Source organism: Danio rerio, chromosome 17, assembly GCF_052040795.2.
Source record: "Danio rerio strain M-AB ecotype USA chromosome 17, GRCz13ab, whole genome shotgun sequence".
NCBI lineage: Eukaryota > Metazoa > Chordata > Actinopteri > Cypriniformes > Danionidae > Danio > Danio rerio.
This window is the reverse complement of record NC_141037.1, coordinates 51,195,001-51,220,084: the sequence shown is the minus strand read 5'-3', so window position 1 is coordinate 51,220,084 and position 25,084 is coordinate 51,195,001. Positions and strand designations below refer to the sequence as shown.

Genomic DNA, 25,084 nt, shown 5'->3' with positions numbered 1-25,084 from the left:
TCACAGGCTTCAGTGCACTTGAACATCTGTCACAGAAGCCTAAGGCTCTGTAAAAACCAAACAAAGAGGAGGTTAAATGACAAAGACATGTATGACAAATTACACTGGCACCAAAGATAACAATGCACATCCTTCAGCTAAATCATATATGACTGACAACTTACGTATTTTATCCATTTAGATTCTGCTAAGTCTATTTTTAAAGCATCTGCAACCAGTATTAGGAAGCTATTAAAGAAAAAGTAGAGCACATAGACAGAAAGCTCCATTTGATCCCCAATTCCTGGCACCTATCTTTAATTTAAGCATGGCTATACAGAGCATTTCAGAATGCCAGCAATAGCCCATACACCTCAGTCAGGCCCATAGAGGCATGAGGATCCATTACAGGCACCCATCACAACAAATCCGGGCACACGTGTGCTGTGATTCCTTCTGGAGCTGGTGGAAATGTGCGCCCCGTGCCAGAGATATGGCACTCACGTACTCCTGGCTGGAACTCATGGCATGTGTTTGAAGAATGGTGCTATTTGGATGCCCTCTGGGTGTATATGGAGAATTTCAGATGGAAGAGGCAACACATTCTATGAATCCTGTATTTATAATGCTTAATAAAGATATTGCTTTAGATCTATAAAGTGATCTTCAGCTGTTCTTTGGCTCATAATCATAGAATAATTAATTCAAGTGCTATATAGCAGCTATAATAAACCTTTAATGGTTTTCCAGTGGTTCTTTGGGTGATTACCATGCTATTTAGCACTACACTCTATAACAACAACAACAACAACAACAACAAAAATAGTACTAAATTTACATTGTCATATAGCAGACACTTTTGTCCAAAGTGACTCACAACTGAGGAGGCATTCAGCGATTCTATAACAAGACATGCTACTACAAAGAAACTGTTTCTGATTACAAATTTAAGTGCAAGATTTAGGGGGTTGGGGGGCAATTTTGGAAAAAAAAATGTGTGGTGCAAATGTGCAAAATTGGTTAAAGTGTTTATTCAAATAACAAAGAGATGAAAGAGCTAATTTTACAGTTGGTTTGTCAAGCCCACTCACCTATGTGTGGCACAGTCACATTTAAATGGCACTTAAAGTATAATTTCCCAATATTGCAAGCCAAATAACCAATTTTAGTAATACACTATATATACAAACTACGTAAACTAAATATTGCATACGGACCATGAGCATGCGTCAATAGTGCCGCTACATTTGTACAGTGCTCCCAGGACAAATGTCATTCAACCGCAATAGTCAAGACTAAAGCCCATCTGAAGATGCAGGACTTTAGTGCCGTGTACGGGTGTAGTAAAAGGAAAACAAAGCATTAAGGCATCACATTACATAGATAAGACAATTTTGTAGGTTTTTACGATTTTGTACGCTACAAACTTTTGTGCTGAACAAGTAGCGGTATTGATGATAATATAGTCACTTACTGTACTGCCCTGACCATAGGGCAAAGTAGCAGCAACTTCCACAAAATACTAGGCTTATACTAGTTTTGTTGAATAAAATCAGCAAACAATGTAAATGAAATACTGTATGACAACAAGAAACGTTCGAGGTTACTAAAGTAACCCTTCGTTCCCCGAGGAGGGGAACGGAAGCACTATAAGTGGATTTGATTGTAAAATCCACGCATTGGGAGGTTCGGTTCAGAAGCTACTCGTCTGAAAGAGTATTGAACGGGCCAATTAAGAATGAATTGGCAGCGCAAGCCTGCGCAGGTGAGCGGCATAAGCAATCAACTGAGTATATAAGCTCACCTGGCGCCAGCAGACGCTATCCTTTTTAAGCTGAAGAGACTTTCAACAGCTAAGGGACAGTCATTATGGCGACGGAGTATAGTGCTTCCGTTCCCCTCCTCGGGGAACGAAGGGTTACTTTAGTAACCTCGAACGTTCCCCTTCGGGGGGAACTTCAGCACTATAAGTGGATTTGATTGTAAAATCCACGCATTGGGAGCCCATTGAAAGCGCCATAATGACTGCACCTTACCAACACCCCCGATGAGGAGATAGTCAAGCAAGCGTGACGCACCCACATCATGGGGGGCGCGGTCCTCCAACGTGTCCCTGGCCCTAATTTATCCTACTTCAACAGAAGTTTTACGGATTTATATATATTTTTTGGGAAGTCGTGAGCATCTAGATAATTCTAGGAAAATATGACAGTACGTTGGGAAGTGTGCAATCCCGATAGGGAGGACGCTGCGGAGGCCATCCGTTACCCAAGGGGGGATAGATGGCAGAATTTACATATGGACTAGCCCTAAAAAGGGGGAGTACGCATAGCAAAAGAGTGGTTAGCGGGGAGGGAAGACACGGGTCCGCCCAGGGGGGGGGACTTAACCGTGGCTGAATAAGCATATGGGATCGCCTAGTGGGGACCACGCATAGCAGGCACCTTTACCCAAAACGCGGGCTGACCAGCGGGCAGACCTACAACGTAGTGGGCCAGCAAGTGACTCCTCCGCTGAGTCAGTGCTGGGGGCCACGGAGGAATCTGCAGGGCTCACCTGACGGGGAACTTCACTGACAGATAAAAAGGCGCACGTATCTCCGTGTTAGGGAAAATGGCGCAGCAAGCGTGTTTCAACACCCTACCGAATTGTTTCCTCAATCACCAAGGGTTACCTAATACCCTTGAGGAAACCGGCTCCACTCGCAGATTGTAAAACCTTGCAAATGTGTTGGGTGTCACCCAGCCCGCAGCTCTACAGATGTCTGTTAGAGGGGCGCCGCGTGCGCGCGCTCGAGAGGATGCGAAGCTCCGAGTGGAGTGCGCACGCGCTCTCGGGGGACGCGGCTCATCTCGGCTCTGATAGTGAAAGAAAGGCATCCACAATCTAGTGGGAACTTATTTCGGTACGGCACTTCCAGACGAAGAGCTGCTCAGATGATCTAAACTCTGAGTGCGGTCCGGATAATACGCAAAACGCGAACTGGACAATAAAGAAGGGCTGGGTCTGCCTCCTCCGAGGGCAGCGCTTGCAGGCTCACTACCTCGTATTAAAACGGAGTGGTAGGAACCTTGGGCACATATCGCGGGCGGGGTCTCAGGACGTGAGAGAAGCCAGCCCAATTACAGGCACGAGTCACTGACCGAAAAATGCCTCCGGGTCCCCGACCCTCTAATCGATATCAACGCGACCAGCAGAGCTGTCTTCAGGGACAGAAATATACTGAGTCGAGGATCGAAGGGATCTGACGCGGCTTGTGTAGCGAGGGCGAGATCCTAAGAGGGCATGAGAGGGGGCGGGGTGGATTAATTCGCTTAACGCCCCTGAAGAACCGGATGATGAGGTTATGCGTTCCCACGGTGCTGCCAGCCACCGCGTTATGAGAGCGGAGATGGCAGCCACGTAACCTTGAGTGTGGAGGGCGACAGCCTGCTCTCCAACTTCTCTCGGCGTAAAGAAAGCACAACGCTGATCTGGCAAATTACGGGGGTCTTCTCAGCGAGAGACACACCATTCAGTGAATAGACTTCACGTCAGGGCATAGGCGCGCTCGGGGAGGGGGCTCTAGCCCGAGTGACGGTATTAGCCACCGCAATCGGAGGTTACCTAAGTCTTCCTCGCGTCTAAAAATCTCCAAAGATCGGCGAGGGTGCCAGGTGGTGCCCTGTCCCTGAGAGAGTAGGTGCTCTCTCGAAGGGACTGCCAGGGGAGGGCTATCGCGAGGGAGAGCTCTGACATCCAGGTCCGGTTGAGCCAGAGGGGCGCAACCAGCAACCTGTTCCTCGTCCTCCCTGACCTTGCACAGTAACTGCGCGAGCAGGCTCACTGGGGGAAACGCGTATTGCGCGTGCCCCGAGGCCAGCTGTAAGCCAGTGCATCCGTGCCGAGAGCACTCGGTCAGGGAAAGAACAACTGGCAATGAGCGATCTCGGGGGAAGCAACAGATCGATCTGGGCTTCCCCGAATCGCGCCCATATCAGCTGAACAGACTCGGGGTGGAGTCTCCATTCTCCAGGACGCAAGGCTGCCGTGAGAGCGCATCGGCTGCACGGTTGAGCTTGCCTGAATATGAATGGCGTGCAGCGATTTCAGCCGCGGATGACTCCAGAGGAGCAGACGGCGGGCGAGCTGAGACATGCGGCGAGAGCGCATACCCCCTATACGGCTGATATACGCCACCGCCGCCGTACTGGGTACCTTTCCACAGGTCCGCAGCCGCATGCCCGCAACGCACAGCCCCCCAGCCCGTGTTGGAAGCGTCTGCTGAAACGACAACAAGACTGGACGCCTGTTCTAGAGACACCCAGGCCTGTAGGAACGAGGGGTCGCTCCAAGGGCTGAGGGCGCGGCGACACAGCGCAGTAACAGAGACTCGGTGTGCGCGCGCGTGCCATGCGCGTCTGGGGACTCGATCGTGAAGCCAGTGCTGAAGTGGTCTCATATAGAATAATCCGAGCGGCATGAAGCGGCTGCGGATGCCATATGCCCCAGGAGCCTCTGAAATAGTTTCAGTGGGACCACTATTTTACTGTCGAGCTCTCTCAGACAGTACAGCATCAGCTGAGCGCGCTCTCCGGAGAGGCGCGCTGCCATGGTGACCGAGTCCAGCTCCAGCCCGAGAGAAGAGATCCTCTGCACGGGGGCGAGTTTGCTCTTTTCTCGGTTGACCTGAAACCCCCACAGGTGGAAGTGCCAGAGCACTTTGTCTCTGTGCATAATCAACTCTGTGCATAATCAAAAGAGAGGGCAAAATTCAGCCAGTCGTAAAGAAATTGAGTATGCAGATGCCCGCGAGCCGAAGGGGCGCTGAGGCACCCTCCGCGGGCTTGGTGAGGACCCGCGGAGACAGAGAGAGCCCGAAGGGGAGGGCTTTGTATTGCCAAGCTCGACCTTCAAACGCAAACCGCAGAAACTGTCGGTGGCGAGGAAGAGTGGAGACATGGAAATACGCGTCCATCAGGTCTAATGCTGCAGACCAACCCAGAGGACGAACGCACCGGAGGATGCGCTTCTGCGTGAGCATTCTGAACGGCAGCTTGTGCAGGCAGCGGTTCAAAACGCGCAGATCTAGGATTGGCCGTGACCCACCGCTCTTTTTGGGCACGATGAAGCGTGGGCTGTAAAACCCGCTCTCCATCTCGGCTGGAGGGAGCGGCTCGATTGCATCCTTCGCCAGGAGGACAGCAATCTCCTCTCGCAAGACAGGGGCGGACAGGGGGCTGACCCTGGTGAATACACACCCGTGACTTGGGGGGCCGTTTCGCGAACTGAATCGCATAGCCGAGTCTGATTGTGCGTATGAGCCACCGCGAAGAGCTGGCCCGCGCTAACCAGGCAGGCAGAGCTCTCGCTAATGGACTCATCGCTACAATCGCTGACGTACCAGCAGTGGGGCAGCGCGGAGTGGGTGTGCTGATCCGGGAAGCTCGCGGGTCCCACGGAAAAGCTGGAGGTGAGATATTTGCTCTCACTCCAAACCCGAGCTCCGGAGGGGAGGCTCGAGGGGTGGGAGAAAGGAGACCGTCCTCCCAGCGCTCGTGAGCCACTGGCGAAACGCACCAAATCTGCAAGCTAGAAAGCATAGCGTCCCAGACTGGCAGATTTCGGGCTGTCACATCTGGGGAAGTGAAAAGTGCCCTTTCATAATGTTTTCATGGCAGTAAAAAGTGCCGTTGGAAATGGGGCCCCGCCCTCCAGCGGGGAAAGAGCAAGTTCCCTCTTCTCCAAATGGCCTGTCCCAGGGGCGCTTCGCGGTCCGTTGCCGGACTTAGCGGCGTTCTGGGCAGGGGGGCTGCCTGCTTCCGAGGTGCCCGACGCGCTCGCTTCGCCGGAGGCGTGTGCGGGGGCGGAGCAGCTCTCGTAGGCGGGCGCCTTCGGCGAGGAGCAGGTATGAATGGCACGGCGGGCGGAGCGGGCTACGGACCGCCGATAAGACATCACCCACCAACTGCTCTCTCACCGCCTTGAATTCCTGGGTGAATTCACAGACAGTGTCGCCGAACCTGGCTGGGGATATGGGGAAGTCAAGAAAGCAGACTTTGTCGACTTTGCGCATATCAGCCAGGGGTGGCGCTCCTGGACCACTAATGTGGACATCGTCCTCCCCAACGCACACGCAGCGGACTCAGTAGTCCGAAGAGCTAAGTCGGCGGCGGTGCGAAGCTCGTAAGCCTGGGTTGGACCCACCCTCGTGCAGCTCGGCCAGCGCCTGCGCTTGGTAGCGCTGGTAGGTGGCTATCGCATGCAAGGCGGAAGCAGCCTGGCCCGCAGCTATGTAAGCTCTAGCTCCGAGGGAGGTAGATAACTTACAGGCTTTGGATGGGAGACGAGGCGGACCCCGCCAAGAAGAGGCGCCGCGCGGATTTACCGCCATCGCGCACTCAACCTGAGGAATCGCCACATACCCCCTGGCTGTTTCACCGTCAAGAGTGGTTAGGGTGGAGGAACACGCAGCACGAGCAGAAAAAAGTGCTTTACAAGACCGCGTGAGCCTACTCTGCACCTCCAGGAAGAAGGGAACGCCCCTCTAGTCGGTCCGGCCGCGGAGCTGGGGGATAAACCATCTCCAACCCACGGCCGAAGCAGCCCGGGAAAGCACGGCTAACATGTCCGTTTCAGGATCCGTAGTGACAGCGCTCACCAGCCCGAAGGGGGCGAGCGGGTCTGGATCATCATCGGACAATGAAAGCCCACCCTCCGATGCCGCGGTGGACATCTGGTCTCCGGTGTCATCGGGCGTAAGGGCTACCATCTGTTAGACGGATCGCTTCCCCCGCCCGAAGCTTGGATGGAGCGCTTAGAGGAGCGGGAGGTCCGCGGGCCCGTGGGCGACGGATTATCTCTCGCTGAAACCCTCAGATCTGCCCGAGTGCCCGCTGCAGAGCAGGGGACAACTGGGGTGGTTCGCCCTTTTGCAAAGGCTAACCGCGATCTTGCGCAACAGTCATGGCATCGCAATGACGACATGAACTGCCCGCGAGCAGCGCATTAACATGCTGGACCCCCAGACATGTAACGCAGTGCCCGCGCCCATCATCCGAGGACAGGAAACCACCGCATCCAGAAACGCACAGTCGGAGCGCCGTCCTGATAAGGACGTGCTGCACGACTGTGTTGCTCTTTCTGTGAAGTTTGCAACTTTATACGCACCGCTCTGGAGGACCGGACCCAAAGAACGCCAGGCAAGGGAGAAACCCAGCTCGACCGTCTGCCACTGCGTGTACACACTCTGGACCGGGAGAATGCTCTCGTTCGCTCAGAATCGCTGGTCACAGCAGGAGGAACCCTCATCGACTCGATCAGAAAGTCTCTGAAGCGAAAAGGATAGCGTCTGCTGGCGCCAGGTGAGCTTATATACTCAGTTGATTGCTTATGCCGCTCACCTGCGCAGGCTTGCGCTGCCAATTCATTCTTAATTGGCTCGTTCAATACTCTTTCAGACGAGTAGCTTCTGAACCGAACCTCCCAATGCGTGGATTTTACAATCAAATCCACTTATAGTGCTGAAGTTCCCCCCGAAGGGGAACTTGTATTATCTTCGGCTGAGTGAACAAGTCATTCATAACGGAGATTTCTATGCAAACAAATCGCTCCTTGCATTAGAATTAGTATTGAAAGCAGGAGAGGGGTTGTGTTTCCAGGGAGGGAGGATAACACATCTCCATGCAATCAAACACTCGCTCTTTGTTGGCAATATCAGTGGATCACTTATTCATCATTGTAAAAGAGTAATGTTAAAATGATAATATTCTTCATAAATATATATATATATATATATATATATATATATATATATATATATATTTTTTTTTTTTTTTTTTTTTTTTTTTTTTTACATATATAAATTTGGATACTGAGTGGGAAAGCTCCAGATCATAGATATATGTATGCATGTGTATATATCTCTGGCTTTCAATGGCTAGTCCTCCACTACATCTTGGTCCCACATTCATTTCAAAGAAGCGTTACCCTGTACTAAAATGGCGGCTCTATTGATGCATTCCTTCCAACAGACAACAATAGTGTAGGTGGCATCTAATGTAAATATCTATGTATAGTGCTATATAACATCTTAACCATGCCAAAAGGTTCTTTTTAGTATCTACATAGCATTTAGTGATTCTATTTAGCAAAGTGTTTAGAATATGTGCAAAATTCTTTATAAATGACCTTTCAATATACATTTTAAATGACTTTGTAATACATAATGGCGGTTTAAAACTATAACAGCTATTCCTTACTTACCTAAAAGTAGACAAAAGGACACACATGCACTATTAATTGTGCTTTTTGCCACAATAAATGTATTGCTTGATAGTTAGTAATGCAGTGTTGTAGCATTTAGTAGCATTAAAGGTCCAGTGAAGTTGTTTTAATTGTACCTTTTTGTTTGATGTGTAACGAAATTTGAATTGAAAGATGAAGACAGGGTGGAAAATATTAAAGCATTTGATTGGTCAGAAGATTTGAAGAGAAACTAAAACTGAAAAAAAAAAACAAAAAAAAAAAACAGTTAATCTATTTAGTCAGAAATGACAAACTGCAAGCTTGGAATGTTTATATCTTCGTAATTTAAATGTCGTCACTGTTTTGGAGCACACTAGAGATCCTTAAGACTATTTTGATTTCACAAGGACTTTGAGATATGTAAAATAAGCAGGTTAACACATTAAAATGTGCTAATAAACATCACTCTGCAAGCTAATAAACAATTAGCTAAAATGATAACATATTTTTGTCACTTTAAATGATAACTTACAAGATTTTAAGAAAACAAGGTCAAGAACATGAAACTTATGTTCTTCAACTAAGCAGATGAAACTTAAACTAAGCAGATATGAAATTATGGCAAATGATTTATTTTAACCTTATTAATTAAAATAGAATAATTTTACATACTTTTTTAGTAAATATTCTAGCCTACTAGACTGATTACTCAAAAGTCTTATCCAGGCCTACTGAGTGTGGTTTTTTGACCTTATTTCAGCTACATTTTTTTCCTCCAAAACCACACACACACACACACACACACACACACACACACACACACACACACACACACACACACACACACACACACACACACACACACACACACACACACACACACACAAACACATATATATATATATATATAGATCCATCCAGCAGAATGCAAAAAATAAAAAATAAAAAGATTGGTCAATACTTTGTAATAAGTATCTGAAATAAGCACAAATGTCAGGACATATCAGAAGGTCTTAGGGACCCCAAAATCACCTCAGACCCCAGAGAGTTAACAGTGTTTTCAAATATGCTACAATTTTATAATTTTGTATGATGAATTTGTGACAATGATGTTTATGTGACATTATGCAAGCATTATAAAACATTAAAAATAACATTAGGACTTATTTTATATTCATAAGACATACAGTATGGCAGTATTTTAATGTCTTCCATATTTCTCTCTTGAAACACTCTACAGTATGATTTTAAAGCCAATACATAAGTCAGTGTGGTTATTATAGTGCTGTTTAATAAGTGATGGGCTGGTGTTGGTTTGCACTGTTTTGGATTGTCCTCACAGGACATTTGATCGGACACAACATGGCAAAGCTCTCAGCTACAAGAGCATTTCCTGACCGGCACTAAAACATTTAGAAGGTGGAAACACTTCCTATTCAATCTATATTGCTTAAACTACAGTTTAAGACCAATCATAATAAACATATATATATATATATATATATATATATATATATATATATATATATATATATATATATATATATATATATATATAAAATTCTAAAAGATAGTTACATGTAAAATAAATAGAAAAATATTTGGGGTATATGTGGGGTGTCAAATAAACAAATAAAAAAATAAATGACCATAAAATATTGATATGACAAGTGATATAAGAATATCAAATGTCTACAATAGTATTAATTAAAAAGAAACTCCCTCTCCTAAAAGCTCAAACTCCCCTCTCACCTTGCAAACTGGAGGGAGCACCAGGCTTCGAGTATCTTATAAGCTCAGGGTTTTCTCCTGGAACAGCAAGCCAAATAAGCTTTATAATCAATCATCAGCTAAGTGTAAACTCTTAAAATAATACTATTAGGAGCCAATCACACCGAACGCGCAGAAACACGGGGCACAGCAGTCAGTCAGAAAAAAGAGGCCTAACAAAGGAAAACTTTTATTAGCTATTTTTCCATACTTGACAGGTAACCATTTCAGTTGAGCATCTCCAGAAAATCTTATATTAGAGTTTAACATGCAATTTAATTGTATGTGTGTCTCAATGATATTGTTTAACAATAGGCATGGACTGGTATAAGATTCCAATGGTATAATATACTTGGATACAAAGTTCATGGATTCACAGTATTGTGATTACTGCTCTAAAATATATTGTTTTTATATGTCTGGGTAAAAATTATTACATATTTTTCTCTTTGAAAACAATATACTTAATTTTTTTAAAGAAATATTTTGGAGCAGTAAACATGTCAGACTAAATAATGAAAATGAATCATAGACTTTTGCTGTCTTCATTAGTTTAAAAAAACACTGATTTCTTTATGATTTAAAACAGCATCTTTAGATATCATTTCTGCTGGAGATGCTGTTGACCAAAAAAAATAAAAATAAATAAATAAATGTTAATAAAAAAATCTTACTCATACCTTTGATTCATTATATGACTTTTTTTTTTATCACAACATGTTTTTGTTTTGTCTGTGTAAATGTCTGTGTTTTTCAAGATACATTTCTGGACATTTTTTTTTTTTACTGTAAATTTTACACATTAATTTTTTTTTTACAGATTCATAAACAACTTACACCATATTTAACTATCAGATCGTCTACATATTCAAGTTGCCCAAAGAGTTTAACGGATTACATACAAATGGCGTGGATCTCTCCCGCACAACTCATTGTCTTGTGAAACATAATCTTATTAGCAATAAAATAAAACAAACAAATAAAACAGCAATAAAACAATCTCGTTCTCATTCAACTTTAATGTTATCCTCTCTTCTGTGGCACCAACAAGCTGTCTCCGTCTCCGGGACAATCGGGTTAAATGCTTTAAGTCCTTAACCAGTGCCAACCAGGGGTCATATATGTCCTTGAGTGTACAGTTTGTGGTGTTGGCCTTACAAAAGGGTGCCTCATCATGTTAAGCCCCCGGAAGAAACAGGACACCTTACTTGGAGTGTCCCAATAACATCTGAAACCTGGAGACTCACATAACACAAGTCACCTTTCTCTTGCGCTCTGCCTATGAGCACATGCTTGACTTTGTATAACAAGGGATTCCTAATGCGGAATAAATGACAACTGTATGTATTATTTTGGTCTCTGTCTGAATAGTCTTACCCCCTACAACATTTAATTGTTCATTTATGGTGTAAGTCTTAACATGCAAAATTACTGAACAGGTTGTCATCATATTTAGTCATAATGGATTTTTCTAGACATTTCCATCCAACCTTTTGTTCTAAATCTGTAAACAATTGGTAAATTTCTCTCAGGTGATTTTTGACGTTTTCTAATTAAGATGCATTTCAAATGTGATTGTCCTATGTTCACATTTCTACTTTTGTTTTCTTTTTTCTTTGTGCTATGCAGTACTGTCTTTTCCTTTTTGTGTCACAATGACATGGTCTGTCAACAAATTACAGTACAAAGTCATACAATTAGCCATAGTTTACATCAGAACACCTCTCCAGAGTACTCTGTTATATTGACAACATGACTAAGTATTTGACTTACGCGTACACCATGACTCAAGGACTTGTCATTCTGATGGCACTGACACCTTCATCGACTCAGAAATGTAATTTTGAGAGATGAACTAAAAATTTTGAGCAAGAGACTGGCCTCTGCAGGTAATCAATGGTGTTTTGCCATTTGTATGTGTTGTTTCGAGAAATGAACTTACTGTTTTACAAACTTTAACTCTGAGAAATGTACCAAAGAGACTGAAAAAAACTGTTATTGCATCAAATTAATTCATACCTGAAATTACTGTAAAAAAATATAAAAAGATGAATCTTGTGTGACTGTATACTGTAAAAATGCAGAGTTTCACACATTTCATTAATGTTGTCCCAACACAAGGTTAACTTAATAAATTTAGGTGGATTAAAGATAAAATAATTAAGTTGTGGACAAAAAAATCCCAAGAATTATCTTATTTATTCATTCATTCATTCATTCATTCATTTTCTTGTCAGCTTAGTCCCTTTATTATTCCGGGGTCGCCACAGCCAACTTATCCAGCAAGTTTTTACGCAGCGGATGCCCTTCCAGCAGCAACCCATCTCTGGGAAACATCGACACACACACTCCACAGCACTATGTCCTGCGCCACTGCTTCGCCCAGAATTATGTTATGTATAAGTAATTCAAACAAGCAGCAAAAAAAAAAAAAAAACGGGCAAGGTCCAACAGATATTTTGATTAATTTGTTACAAATGCAGTTGGGTTACTTAAGCTTTAAGTTGTACGTTGATTTTAATTTTTTTTTTACTTGATTATGATTCATTTTATTCATTGTTCGAGTGTGACCTGCTGCTGTTAACTGTCGGTTATTGCTGTATTGCCCTTTGGGGAAATTAAAGACATTCCAAGTTCCAAAATATATGTTTACATTAAAAGTAACAAATATGTATGAAAGACAAATACAAAGAAATCAAAACAAAACCAAAAATTCCAGACATATGTAATATACAGTTGAAGTCAGAATTATTATCCCCCTTTTGATTTTTTTTTCTTTTTTAAATATTTCCCAAATTATGTTTAACAAAGAAAAGAAATTCACAGTATGTATGATAATATTTTTTTCTTTTGGAGAAAGTCTTATTTGTTTTACTTTGACTAGACTTTTGACTTTAGACTTTTGACTAGACTAGACTAAGCAGTTTTTATTAAAAAAAAAAAAAAAAAAAAAAAAACATTTTAGGTCAATATTATTAGCCCCTTTAACCTATATATATTTTTTTGGATAGCTTAAATGTCAATTTAAGCTAAATACGAGTATCCTGAAAAATATCTAGTGAAATATTCTGAGCCGTCATCATGGCAAAGATAAAATAAAACAGTTATTAGAAATGAGTTATTAAAGCTATTATGTTTAGAAATGTGTTGAAAAAAATCTTCTCTCCACTAAACAGAAATTGGAGGAAAATATACAGGGGGGCTATATATATAAATATATATATATATATATATATATATATATATATATATATATATATATATACACACACACACACACACACACACACACACACACACACACACACACACACACACACACACAAAGTTACACACAAAGCAAATAAATCCGTGTAAATCTGGGAAAAATTATATAAGATTGATCGAAACTTCCTTAATTATGCATTAGAACTCTTAGTGGCTATTAAATGCCCTCTACCAGTACAAATGCTTTCTCAAAATGACTCTTTCTTAAAGTTACAGTACACCAAAAATGTATATTATGTCATCATTTACTCACTCTCCTGTATGAGTTTGTTTCTACTGCTTAACACACACAAAAAAGGGATATTTTGAAGAATGTTGCAAAATGCTTTCCAACATTCTTTAAAATATCTACTTTTCTGTTCAAAATGTTTAGAACCACTCAATGATGATTGAATAATTTGCAATCAGAACATTTACGAGTGAACTGTCGCTTTAATGGATTTGCTATGTCATTTTTGTTGGAATTAGACTGGTGCAAACAATCTGCCATGCATATGTATGAGGTATGATTTTCACAGTCACTTACCTTTTGCTCATGATGCAGAGCTGCGCCAGTCTCTCAAGATCCTGGGCCTGTGAAGCCTGTTCTGATAGCTCCTCTTGAGACAGACATCCTGACGACCCCAATGTCCCGTCTTCCTGAGACCCTGATTCACACAAAGACTGTCAGAAATCACACAGATGATGCCAATAGCATTCACAGAGAATCACACGTACACTGACAAGTAGACTGTGACAAGACTGAAAAAGACAGCGAGGAGGGAGGAAAGGAAGGAGGGAGGGAGGAGAGAAGAGGGATCTCTGCCACCACACCCACACATTCAAATGCTATTACAAATAAAACAAACATATGAAAAACAGAAGCTTAGCAGGACCAGCTGGAATGATTCGTTGAGCATTTCAGGAAGGCAATTCCAAGAAAACTACATATGATTTATAAATATGACCCTTAGTGTTTCTGAAATGCAGTGAATTTTTTTTTATTGATTTAGTACAATTTTCACAAGCTGTTGGTACATTTTCAAAACTCTTAGCATACTTAAATTGCAACAGATTACCAAAAGTGCACTGTTTTTCAAACATTTCAGCATGTTTTCAATTGTGTTAGTATGACACACATAATCCCAAAATGAGATTTTTTTCCTACACAAAAAAAGTGTTATGGATCATCTACATAAATGTCTTACATAAAGTTATTATTATCATATCATGTCATTCAGTTTAATACATCTGATAACACTTTATTTGAAGTCATTAAATCTTTATAATCATGACATAGCATGTCATGAATGTGAATGAGAAAACTGTCATTAAGTGGCATATGCTCAGTTATGACATCTTAAATGCAAAGATCACATTGTTTGTTATGACAAGTTGACATAAATACATCACAACCTGTTTTGTCTTTGTCAAGACAACAAAACTTGTCAGAAATATGTCATAAACATGATTATGTTCATAGATTGTCAACTTTTCTGATTGCGGTCTCATAAATTACAAATTAATACAAGATTAGCATTCTCAGCATTACATTTCTGGACAGAATCTGGCCAAGCAAATGCCTCTCAGTTCTACAAAAACACAGTAGCCCTACATATACTGGAAGAACAATTACAGTAATACTGTAATCAACAACACATAGGTTTTGACAGTTATGATTTTAAGCATTTAGGCTACAGCAGGGGTACCCAAACTTGGTCCTGGAGGGTCGGCGTCCTGCATAGTTTACAGTGTTTCCCCTCCCAACGGCTTTCCCGCTAAATAGCCATTTGCAATACAAATTTAATCTATGCCACCTTATAATACATTTGGGAGCATTTGTGCGACTGCATATAATGGTTGTAGTGCGACCTGTTTTAGTTTTTTTCTTAAAATGTGCTGAATTGCTCTTCCCTGCCGTTATATTGCTTCTGTCAATCACTCGAGGCTTTACACTGTTAGATAATAGGGCTTTTATGACGGGTAACACAAACAACGCAATTAAAAGTACACATGTTTACAAACCCACTCAAAGTTACAAATAAAGGCTTTGATGAGAGCGATCGTGGTGAATGTTGATCCACCAGCCGAGATCAACCAGAGTGTTTTCGGAGAGAGTGCAGAAAGACTTTGGGTGGATCAGCTGTTTTAATAGACTAAATTTCGATGTGTTGCATTCACTGCGTGTTCAGCGCAAATAGCCGTAAATGTAAAATCTAACACTATACATTATCGCCAAAGAAGCTCGCCTTCAAGTTTAAAGTGAAACCTCAGCTCATGACAAAGAACGGTACTGCGCATGAGGTCATCACGAGAATCCTGCTTTGCCTGCTTATATATTAGGTCAGCTGACTCGCCTGTTTTTTTCCACAAACATAGAAAGTTTTAATAGAGAACATAACGAAACTGCACATTTAAAATGACACAAACTGAAAGCAAAACTTATAAAGAGTGGTAGAAGTGAGATTCCTTTTGTTTGTCTGTTCTTCCTTGACATAAATACTATTTTTCTATTTAGTTACTGATGACTGCTTTGCATCTTTCAGCATTGAATTGAATGATTTATTAAAATCTTACGTTTATGTTTTGTAGCAGAAATATTACTTGTTTATTTAATTAACATGCATATAAAAACAATTGTGCAAAAAGGCCATTTCTTATTGCAATGCTTCATTTTTGTTTAATGCAAACCATAGATTTATTTTTCATAATGTAATAGTAGGACTTTATTTAAGCACATTCAAGCACATTCAAGGAAGCTTGATAATGACAAATTTTATTCATTGTTAATATTATTGACATCATCGTTGATTGAAATTATTGTTTTACAGCTAATCTGAATGGATTCAAAAACATTACTTTTTTTTTTTTTTTACACAAATGTTCTAACTATTTAACTTAATTTAAAATAAATAAATTAATTTAAAATAAACATATTTCCCTCCAAAAGTGGAGTGTTCCTTTAAAAGGCCTGTGAAGGCACTTTGAAATGTGCAGTTTTTATTGGATGTTTGATGTAATCTCAACTGAAAAATGAAGAGATGGTGAGAGAGAGAGTAGCTCCTTTCCTTTAAAAACAGCCAATAGCGTTTAGTTTTTCATATATCTCAGTCAGTGAGAGTGCTTGAGATCAAGTGCATCAAATGAAGGCAAATAAAAAGTGACTTAAAAAAAAGGGGGGGGGGGGGGGGCATACAAGCTAGAGAACATTTGAATGGTCAAGATTTGATGAAAAACTGAAGTATGAGGTGACATGAAAAAAATAAAATCGTTGATCCATTTAGGCGAACATGACAAACTGGATGTTTATATCAGTTTTATATATTCTAAATTTTGTCACTGTTTTGGAGCAAACTAGATTATATATACACCCTTAATGCTAACAGACTTTATTTTAATTTTACTGGCCTTTAAGTAGTTTTGACCCTTAGCATTCAATGTCAGACTTTTGCAGAGCTTTTGAAACCAACTATTTTAATCCAAGAGACATTAATGCACATGTGCGAGATAAGCATAGACTATGCACACTATCCAAACACCCTAGTATACGGAAGTATACTTTGGGCTTAATGCAAGCAACACAAGCAGAAGGCTTATGCTTAAATAAAAAGGGAAATGCGTAAACATTCTATGTATACAAAAGCTTAGGAATGCATTTACAGTTGAAAGACGTTTACATACACGCTAAAAAAAGGCAAGGCAAGGCAAGGCAAGTTTATTTATATAGCACATTTCATACACAATGGCAATTCAAAGTGCTTTACATAAACAAGAATAAAAGAAACAAGTAAAATAAAAATAAAAACAAATAATAAAAATGCGTAAAAACAAAACAAAACATAAAAACAGGTAAAATGTGATATAAAAGAATGAAGAAGAAGAGAAAAACATGATAGTGCAATCTGTCGGACGCAGCACAGTGCTCATTCAGTAAAGGCACAGCTAAACAGATGTGTTTTCAGTCTTGATTTGAATGTGCCTAATGTTGGAGCACATCTGATCATTTCTGGAAGCTGATTCCAGCAGCGGGGGGCATAGTGGCTAAAAGCCGATTCACCCTGCTTTGACTGAACTCTTGGAACTTCTAGTTTATATGATCCTAATGATCTGAGTGATCTGTTAGGTTTGTATTCAGTGAGCATATCTGTGATGTATTTAGGTCCTAGGCCATTTAGTGATTTATAGACCAGTAAAAATACTTTAAAATCTATTCTGAATGTAACTGGCAGCCAGTGTAAAGACCTGAGGACAGGTGTGATGTGCTCTGATTTTCTGGTTCTGGTTAGAATTCTGGCTGCAGAGTTCTGGATGAGCTGCAACTGTCTGACTGTCTTTTTAGGAAGGCCAGTGAGGAGTCCATTACAGTAATCCACCCTGCTGCTGATGAAAGCATGAACAAGTTTCTCTAAGTCTTCACTAGAAACAAAGCATCTGATTCTTGCTACGTTTTTGAGATGATAGTATGCTGATTTACTGACTGCTTTGACATGACTGTTGAAACTCAGATCTGACTCAAGAGTCACACCAAGATTCTTGATCTTATTTTTTGTCGTTTGACCTTTAGTGCCAAGATACGCATTTACCTTGAGAACCTCATCTCTGTTGCCAAACGCAATGACTTCAGTTTTCTCTTTGTTTAACTGAAGAAAGTTTTGGCACATCCAATTGCTCATTTCATCAATGCATTGGCAGAGGGTGTCAATGGGGCTGTAGTCATTAGGCACTAAGGCTAGGTAGATCTGAGTGTCATCAGCATAGCTGTGGTAGGAGATTTGGTTCTTTCTCATTATTTGGCTTAGAGGGAGCATGTAAAGGTTGAACAGGAGAGGTGCCAGAATCGAGCCTTGTGGGACTCCACATGTCATGGGTGTCCACCTCGACCTATGGTCACCTATACTGACATGGTAACCTCTCCCTTCAAGGTAAGATCTAAACCATTTGAGGACCGTGCCAGACAGCCCAACCCAGTTTTCCAGCCTATCCAGAAGTATGTTGTGATCGACAGTGTCAAATGCAGCACTGAGATCCAACAATACCAGCACTGTTATTTTACCTGAATCTGTATTTAGGCGTGTATCATTGATTATCTTTATAAGAGCGCTCTCTGTACTGTGATGTGCTCTGAAACCAGATTGAAAATTGTCTAAACACCCCCCTGAAGTTTAAGAACTTGTTAACCTGGTTAAAAACAACAAAGGAACTTGACCATTTTTTAAAAAAATGTCTGATGGTAAATCATACAAAACATTTACTATTTTAGGTCTGTTAGGATTACCTAAATGACTGACATTTGCTAAATGCCAGGTTAATGAGAGAACTGATTTTAAAGGTTTTATTTATACATTATACATATTTATACATACATATATTCTACATTATGTTCTTTTTTCATGATACCATGTATGCTGTGTAGACCAGTCCCTCCTGCAGCAAAACAGCACCACAACATTATGCTGCTGCCCCCAGACTTCACAGTTGAGATGGTGTTCTTAGGCTTGTAAGCTTTCACCTTTGTCCTCCAAATGTAACACTGGTCATTATGGCCAAACAGTTCAATCTTAGTTCCATCAGATCACAGGACATGTCATTATTTTTTCCCCAGTGTAATTTAGCAAATTGTAATCTAGCAAATTGTAATCAATAGTTCTGTTGATTCTGGCTTGTTGGTTTTTCCTTGTTGTCACACAAGGTAGCAGTGTGTTTGAGGTTTTCCTTACATACTATTCTACAGTTGTGCCTCCAATTAATTTAAATGTTGTCAATTAGCCAATCAGAAACTTCCAAAACCTTGACACCATCATCTGAGCTTTTTCAGAGGCATAATAATCTTATTGTATGTAAACTTGACTTTAAAGAAAAGTTATAACAAATTCTCAAAAATAATCTCTCTCATCATTCTACTATTAAGCATAATAGAAACAAATTTGATAATCCTACCTTACCTAAAAAGGAAAAAGTTTAGTCACAATAACATCTGACTTTTTAAAAAAAAATGTTTATGTGCCTTTTTAAACAGTGTATGTAAACTTCTGGTTTCAGCTATATATATATATATATATATATATATATATATATATATATATATATATATATATATATATATATATATATATATATATATATTTAAACTCAACTCTACTAAATGGGATCAATATATCTGTTGAATGCTATAGAGATCGTATCACAATATCTACAGAAATATACTGCCGTATCCCAAGTGATGATCGGAAACTGAGAAGGTCTCATGCCAAAGCAAGGAAATAAAACTTGGCCAAAATGCTGAATCAGGTAGCGTTCCCATGATACTTAACAGCTCTTTAATGAGGTAATGTATAGCCTGGTCATATATCTCCCTTGAATTTTGTATTCTCTGCTGCCCAAGCGAGGGCTCTATGCTGTCTCAGCATTGAGCAGACAGTTAGAGGAATGGCAGACGTCCACCGCTGGACCAGATCGATGGGTCTCCTTCATCATAAATTCTGGTGAATCCCAGAGCAAATCAAGATGAAGCTCGGTTAAATATTCTCCTGGTCTCTGACAGGACCTTGGGGACAGGTTTGGTTGCTGGGTCCGTGTTTTGTAACTTGTGCACTTTTACTAGCGGACAACTGTAGATGCAAAAACTATTTGTGATAAACAATATTTTTATTGAATGCAAATGCGCATACCTTCTTTATGAGTAAGCCATTGAATTATTCACTGAATTGATTTGCTTACTCGTAAACTGTAACATTATACCTCTTTTGGATCATTCAACTTTGGAACTTTATTATCTGACAGAGTAGTATTTTTGTGTTGGATATCCAAGTAAGCGACAACTGAACTTAAAGGAATAATTAACCCCATTAATCCCCTGGCAGGAGTATGGGTTAGTTCTAGGATGTATTTATTTATTTTGAAAACTTCAAATAAATGGTTACTACACAAAAAACATTATACAGCATGCAAGAGCCTGGATAAAACTACTTTAACTGTGTTACTCTAAAAGAATAAAGTCATATACACCAAGGATGGTTGGAGGATGAGTAAATTATGGGGTAGTTTTTATTTTTGAGTGAACAATTGCTTTAGCTCTTTGTTTTTTAAGAACATAATATTCTGGTACTTAATACAAAATGTTTATCTACCATTTTTTATTTTTTTTGTTTTATTTTTTGTTTTCTTTGTTATATGACATAGGGTTAATTATGAAGCTATCTCCGGACCCAAAGACAAAAAAAAAAAAAAAAAGCAATAGAAAAATATAAAACAGACGAAAAAAAATTAATTTAAGCAAATATGATCTGAACTTTTTTTGACATTATTTTTGACAAATCTGGACAAAATGGAGAATGTTTCAGGCTTCTAAAACAGTTTGCTAAAGCCAATTTTTCAGAAACATTTGCTGTACCTGGTAAACACCTTCAAACTATGGTCAGTGGTGATTATATAATAGGTTGGTGTGGCTCTGCCTTATTTGACATGGAAATTTTTTTCCAATCCACTTCTTCTGTTCAATGCCTCAGAAGTAGTTTCATCCATAGGGCATAAACACTCTGAGACTATTCGGCATTTTGTCACATAAGATATTTTATTAAATGAATAGTCCCGGTTATTGATTCTGATTCGTTGAACTGCATTTAAAGCTGTTGTAAAATACTGTACAAACATACACGTGACTGTTGATTAACAACAATTTCACTTTCAGTACAGTGCCAAAGAGGTTTTATTTGCTTTAAACTTTATTTATTTATTTATTTGCTTTGTTTTATTTTGCGAATCCTAATACAACTATAATGGTATATGGAATTTATAATTTTTACTCGAAAGCAAATTACAAAAAAAATTACTTTTAGTTCTGTTAGTGTGTTTCAGTCAACAACTTATCAGGCATTGGATAAAATTGAGAGAGAATACAAGAACCAGCATGAGTCAGCCTCAATTATCAGCACTATCACAACCAAAGTGTATTTTAACCTTTGAAAAATATGTTATTTCTTTAAAAGAGCCTTTTGTGAAATGACAAGATTCAATGGATGTTAAAGTTTCTTAATGGAAACAGCGATGTCAATAAAGATGCCTTTATTTCTAAGAATGTGGTTGAGATGACTAGTCAGAATAAAGCATTTTAGAGATTAAATTTTTTTAAACTATCATATACAAGCAATGCGCAATATCACAACCCGAAGACTGTCTGATGTTATCATCTTACTCTATATAATGATTTACAGCTACTGTATATACACAATAAAAATTGCTGTAAAATTTAAAGTATTGCAAGAAATACATATAGAGTTATGTATAGATACATAAGAGTTTGCATGTTCTCTCAGTGTTTGTGTGGGTTTCCTCCGAGTGCTTCAGTTTCCCCTACAATCCAAAGACATGCGCTATTAACCTTATTCTTCAATGCAGAAGAGCACTCGTTTTTGTTATTGTTTTAACTTCATATTCAGCTCCCTATGGGAGAATCGACTTGAAAAAATAAACTGCAGAAAACGGTCAAACTACTTGCTTTACAAACAACTAGCTCTACAAACAAAGCAGAATTATATTGTAAGTAAATGTCAGTTTGCAATATCAAGAAGCATAACAAGCTGTTTTCAACATCTAAAAATTAATGCAAGTGAATAAGACTGGAAGTCTCCAGCCAAAAAGAATCAAATGGCTGCACCCTCTCATATGCAAAGAATAAGGTGAATAGGTAAATTGAATGAACCAAATTGGCAGTAGAGTAAGTGTGTGAATGAGTGTGTATGGGTGTTTCCCAGTACTGGGTTGCACCTGGAAGGGGATCCGCTGTGTAAAACTGCTGGATAAGCTTCACTCCGCGGTGGCGAGCCCTGATAAATAAAGGGACTAAGTCGAAGGAAAATTAGTGAATGAACAGGCAATTTTGGTTGCCATTAATACCGTAAAATTTACAAGTTCACTTAAAACTAACAATTACTATTGTGCTGTAAAACAACAGCACAGTCATAACTGTTCAATTAAACTGTGTTTGTAAATTTGACCAGTAATACAGTTAAATGTACAAGCGCACTGTAGTTTTCAGCACAACTTTAATTGTTAATTTACAGCAAACCTGTAAATTTTACGATATTAATGGAAAAAAATTGTCACTAATACTGTATATTTTAAAGCAATGTTTAACCCTGTAGCTCATAAATGAAATAAGAGATCACTTGTAAATTTTACGTAAGATCTCCTGCTTTACAAACTATTTAGGGATGTACATTAAAAAAAAAAAAACTTTTAAATTTTACAGTATTACTGGAAATCAAAATTGCCATTTTACATATTTTTTTTTTACACTGTATCTTTTAAATGAAAATAGAGACCACTTTAAAGTTATATAAACATTCACAAAATCAGTCTTAAGTTGCAGGGGTATATTTATATGTACTGTATTTGCTAACAGGCAAAAAATACATTCGTTCAAAATTCTACATTTTTTCTTTTACTCCAAAAATCATAAAAATATTAAGTAAATATCAAGTTGCAATATATTTAGTATGTTTCCAACTGTAAATATATAAAAACATACAGTTTGATTATTAATAGAAAAAATTTAATTTGAACAACTTTAGAGAATTTTTTTAAATAAAAAAAAAATAAAATAAAAAATAAATAGATAACACTCCATATTTTTAAATTCCAGATTTTGCAAATCCATAAACATTGGCCAACATCAACCATCCATCAGTTAAATACTGATTATTCTGCTTTTAGATGATGCACAAGACTCAATTTCCGAAAAAAAAAAAAAAAAAAATTGGACTGGTTATGACTGGTTTTATGGCCCTGAGTCACATGTTATTTGTGTGAGTGCATATGTAAATATATAAAATACAGTCTAAGATAATGGAATGCTTTATATTAACATATTGCCGTTTTCCAAATAAATGCTTGAAATGCTAATAGTTTTATTTAAAATTAAGACATGCTATCAGTAGTTTATTAAATCAAAACATGTACCTTTTAATGTCGAATCCCGAGAACAATTTATAGTGGTCCCTTGATTTATTTTCCCAGAGCTTTGCTGATCAAAGAGACACACATCCACTCATCATCAACACTATATAGCAGCTTTAAGTAAAAAGCCATAAAAAAGTGGACTTGCCTGTGCTGGCCTGCAGCGATGTGAGCTCGATCAATGCCACTTCATAGAACATCTTCTCCGCCTGAATGAACTGCAGAGCTTTCCCATCTGATTTTATACGGGTGAAGGATTAGACATGCTTGTCACCAGGAATAGTCTCTTGTTATGATCGCGCACACACACTGGACAGTTACTCAAGCTCAGTGAAATACTGATTTGTTCAGCTGCTGGACAGTAAGTAACATAAGAAAAACAGGCAAACATAAAACCTCTTTTCCATAGCCCTTGGCCTGTGGGGTATTTTGATTGGTTAGCGTTTATGTCAACTTCTGTTTTTAGCTCTATAGAAAGACACAAAGCTTGCGGACATTCTATAAATAGTCGCTAAAGAGTTTGTTCTGTGTTTTCAAAGGGATGCCATTACAATCGCTTCTGTGGGAAGATCATTTTCGCTCTTAACAAGTGCCATTACAAAAACTTGACTGAGAAGGAAGTTGTTCTTAAAATAGTCGATGACCTAGATAATGACAGGATTTGTTGTTTGTATGTGCTGTGACTTGCTGCTATTTTGGAATCATATATAGAGTACAACTGGAACTCTTGGTACATTTGAAAAGCTGTGATACAGCTGTTGTTTGAATTCAGATCATCAAATAAGTAACAGTATATAATATACAAACAAATAATATTTTACATTTCTGTTAAGTTTCTATTAATCAGAGAACCGTCATATATGTATCAACATTTCACATAAAAAAATATTGCCAAGCACAAAAGTTCAACAGATTTTCAACATGCATGCATAAACACCATACACTTTATTAGGGACATCTTACTAGTACCAGGTTGGACCCATGCCTTCAGAACTGTCTTAATCCTTTGTGGCATACTGTAGATTCTGAAGTACAGAAGCTTTTCCTCAGAGATTTTGAACCATATTGACATGAAAGGATCTTGCAGTTGCTGCAGATTTGTCGGCTGCACATCCATGATGCAAATCTTCCATTCCACCACTTCCCAAAGGTGCTCCATTGGATTAATTTCTGGTGACTGTGGAGGCCATTTGAGAACAGTGAACTCATTGTCATGTTCAAGAAACCAGTATGAGATGATTTGCGCGTTATGACATGGTGTGCTATCCTGCTAAAAGTAGCCATCAGAATATGGTCATAAAGTGATGGACATGATCAGCAACAATACTTAGGTAGGCTGTGGCATTGACACAATGCTCATTTGGTACTAATGGGCCCAAAGTGTGCCAAGAATATATCCCCCAAACGATTACACCACCACAGCAGGCTGAACTGTTAATACATGCAGGATGGATCCACGCTTTATTGTTGACGCCAAATTTTGACCCTACCATCCGAATGTTGCAGCAGAAATTGAGATTTATCAGACAAGGCAATGTATTTCAATCTTCTATTGTCCAATTTTTGGTCAGCCTTTGGTCAAGCCAGTGGCACCTGGTGTGGTCTTCTGCTGCTGTAGCCTATCCCCCTCAAGGTTGGATGTATTGTGCATTCAGAGAGGCTCCTTTGCATACCTCGGTTGTAACGAGTGGTTATTTAAGTTACTGTTGTCTTTTTATCATCTGGAATCAGTCTGGCCATTCTCCTCTGACCTCTTCAACAAGGCATTTGCGGCCTCGGAACTTCCGCTTACTGGATATTTTTTCTTTTTTAGACCATTCTCTTTAAACCCTAGAGATTGTCATGCATGAAAATCCCAGTAGATCAGCAGTTTCTGAAATACTTAGACCAACCCATCTGGCACTAATAA

General features: G+C 39.6%; 1 protein-coding gene across 3 annotated transcripts in view; it reads right to left on the bottom strand.

Moving 5' to 3' along the window:
• Positions 1-25,084, bottom strand: part of si:dkey-206p8.1 — a 60,773-nt gene that overhangs the window by 21,957 nt on the left and 13,732 nt on the right. For 2 of the 3 annotated variants that reach the window (NM_001442486.1, NM_001442487.1), the window contains exons 3-4: positions 23,324-23,410; positions 13,769-13,889 (exon numbers count right to left, since the gene is read on the bottom strand). In NM_001442486.1, the coding sequence (NP_001429415.1) occupies positions 13,769-13,889; positions 23,324-23,410 (208 nt within the window). Of the gene's footprint in view, positions 1-13,768; positions 13,890-23,178; positions 23,411-25,084 lie in introns of all 3 variants that reach the window. The other variant, XM_087288440.1, reaches the window with a different exon arrangement.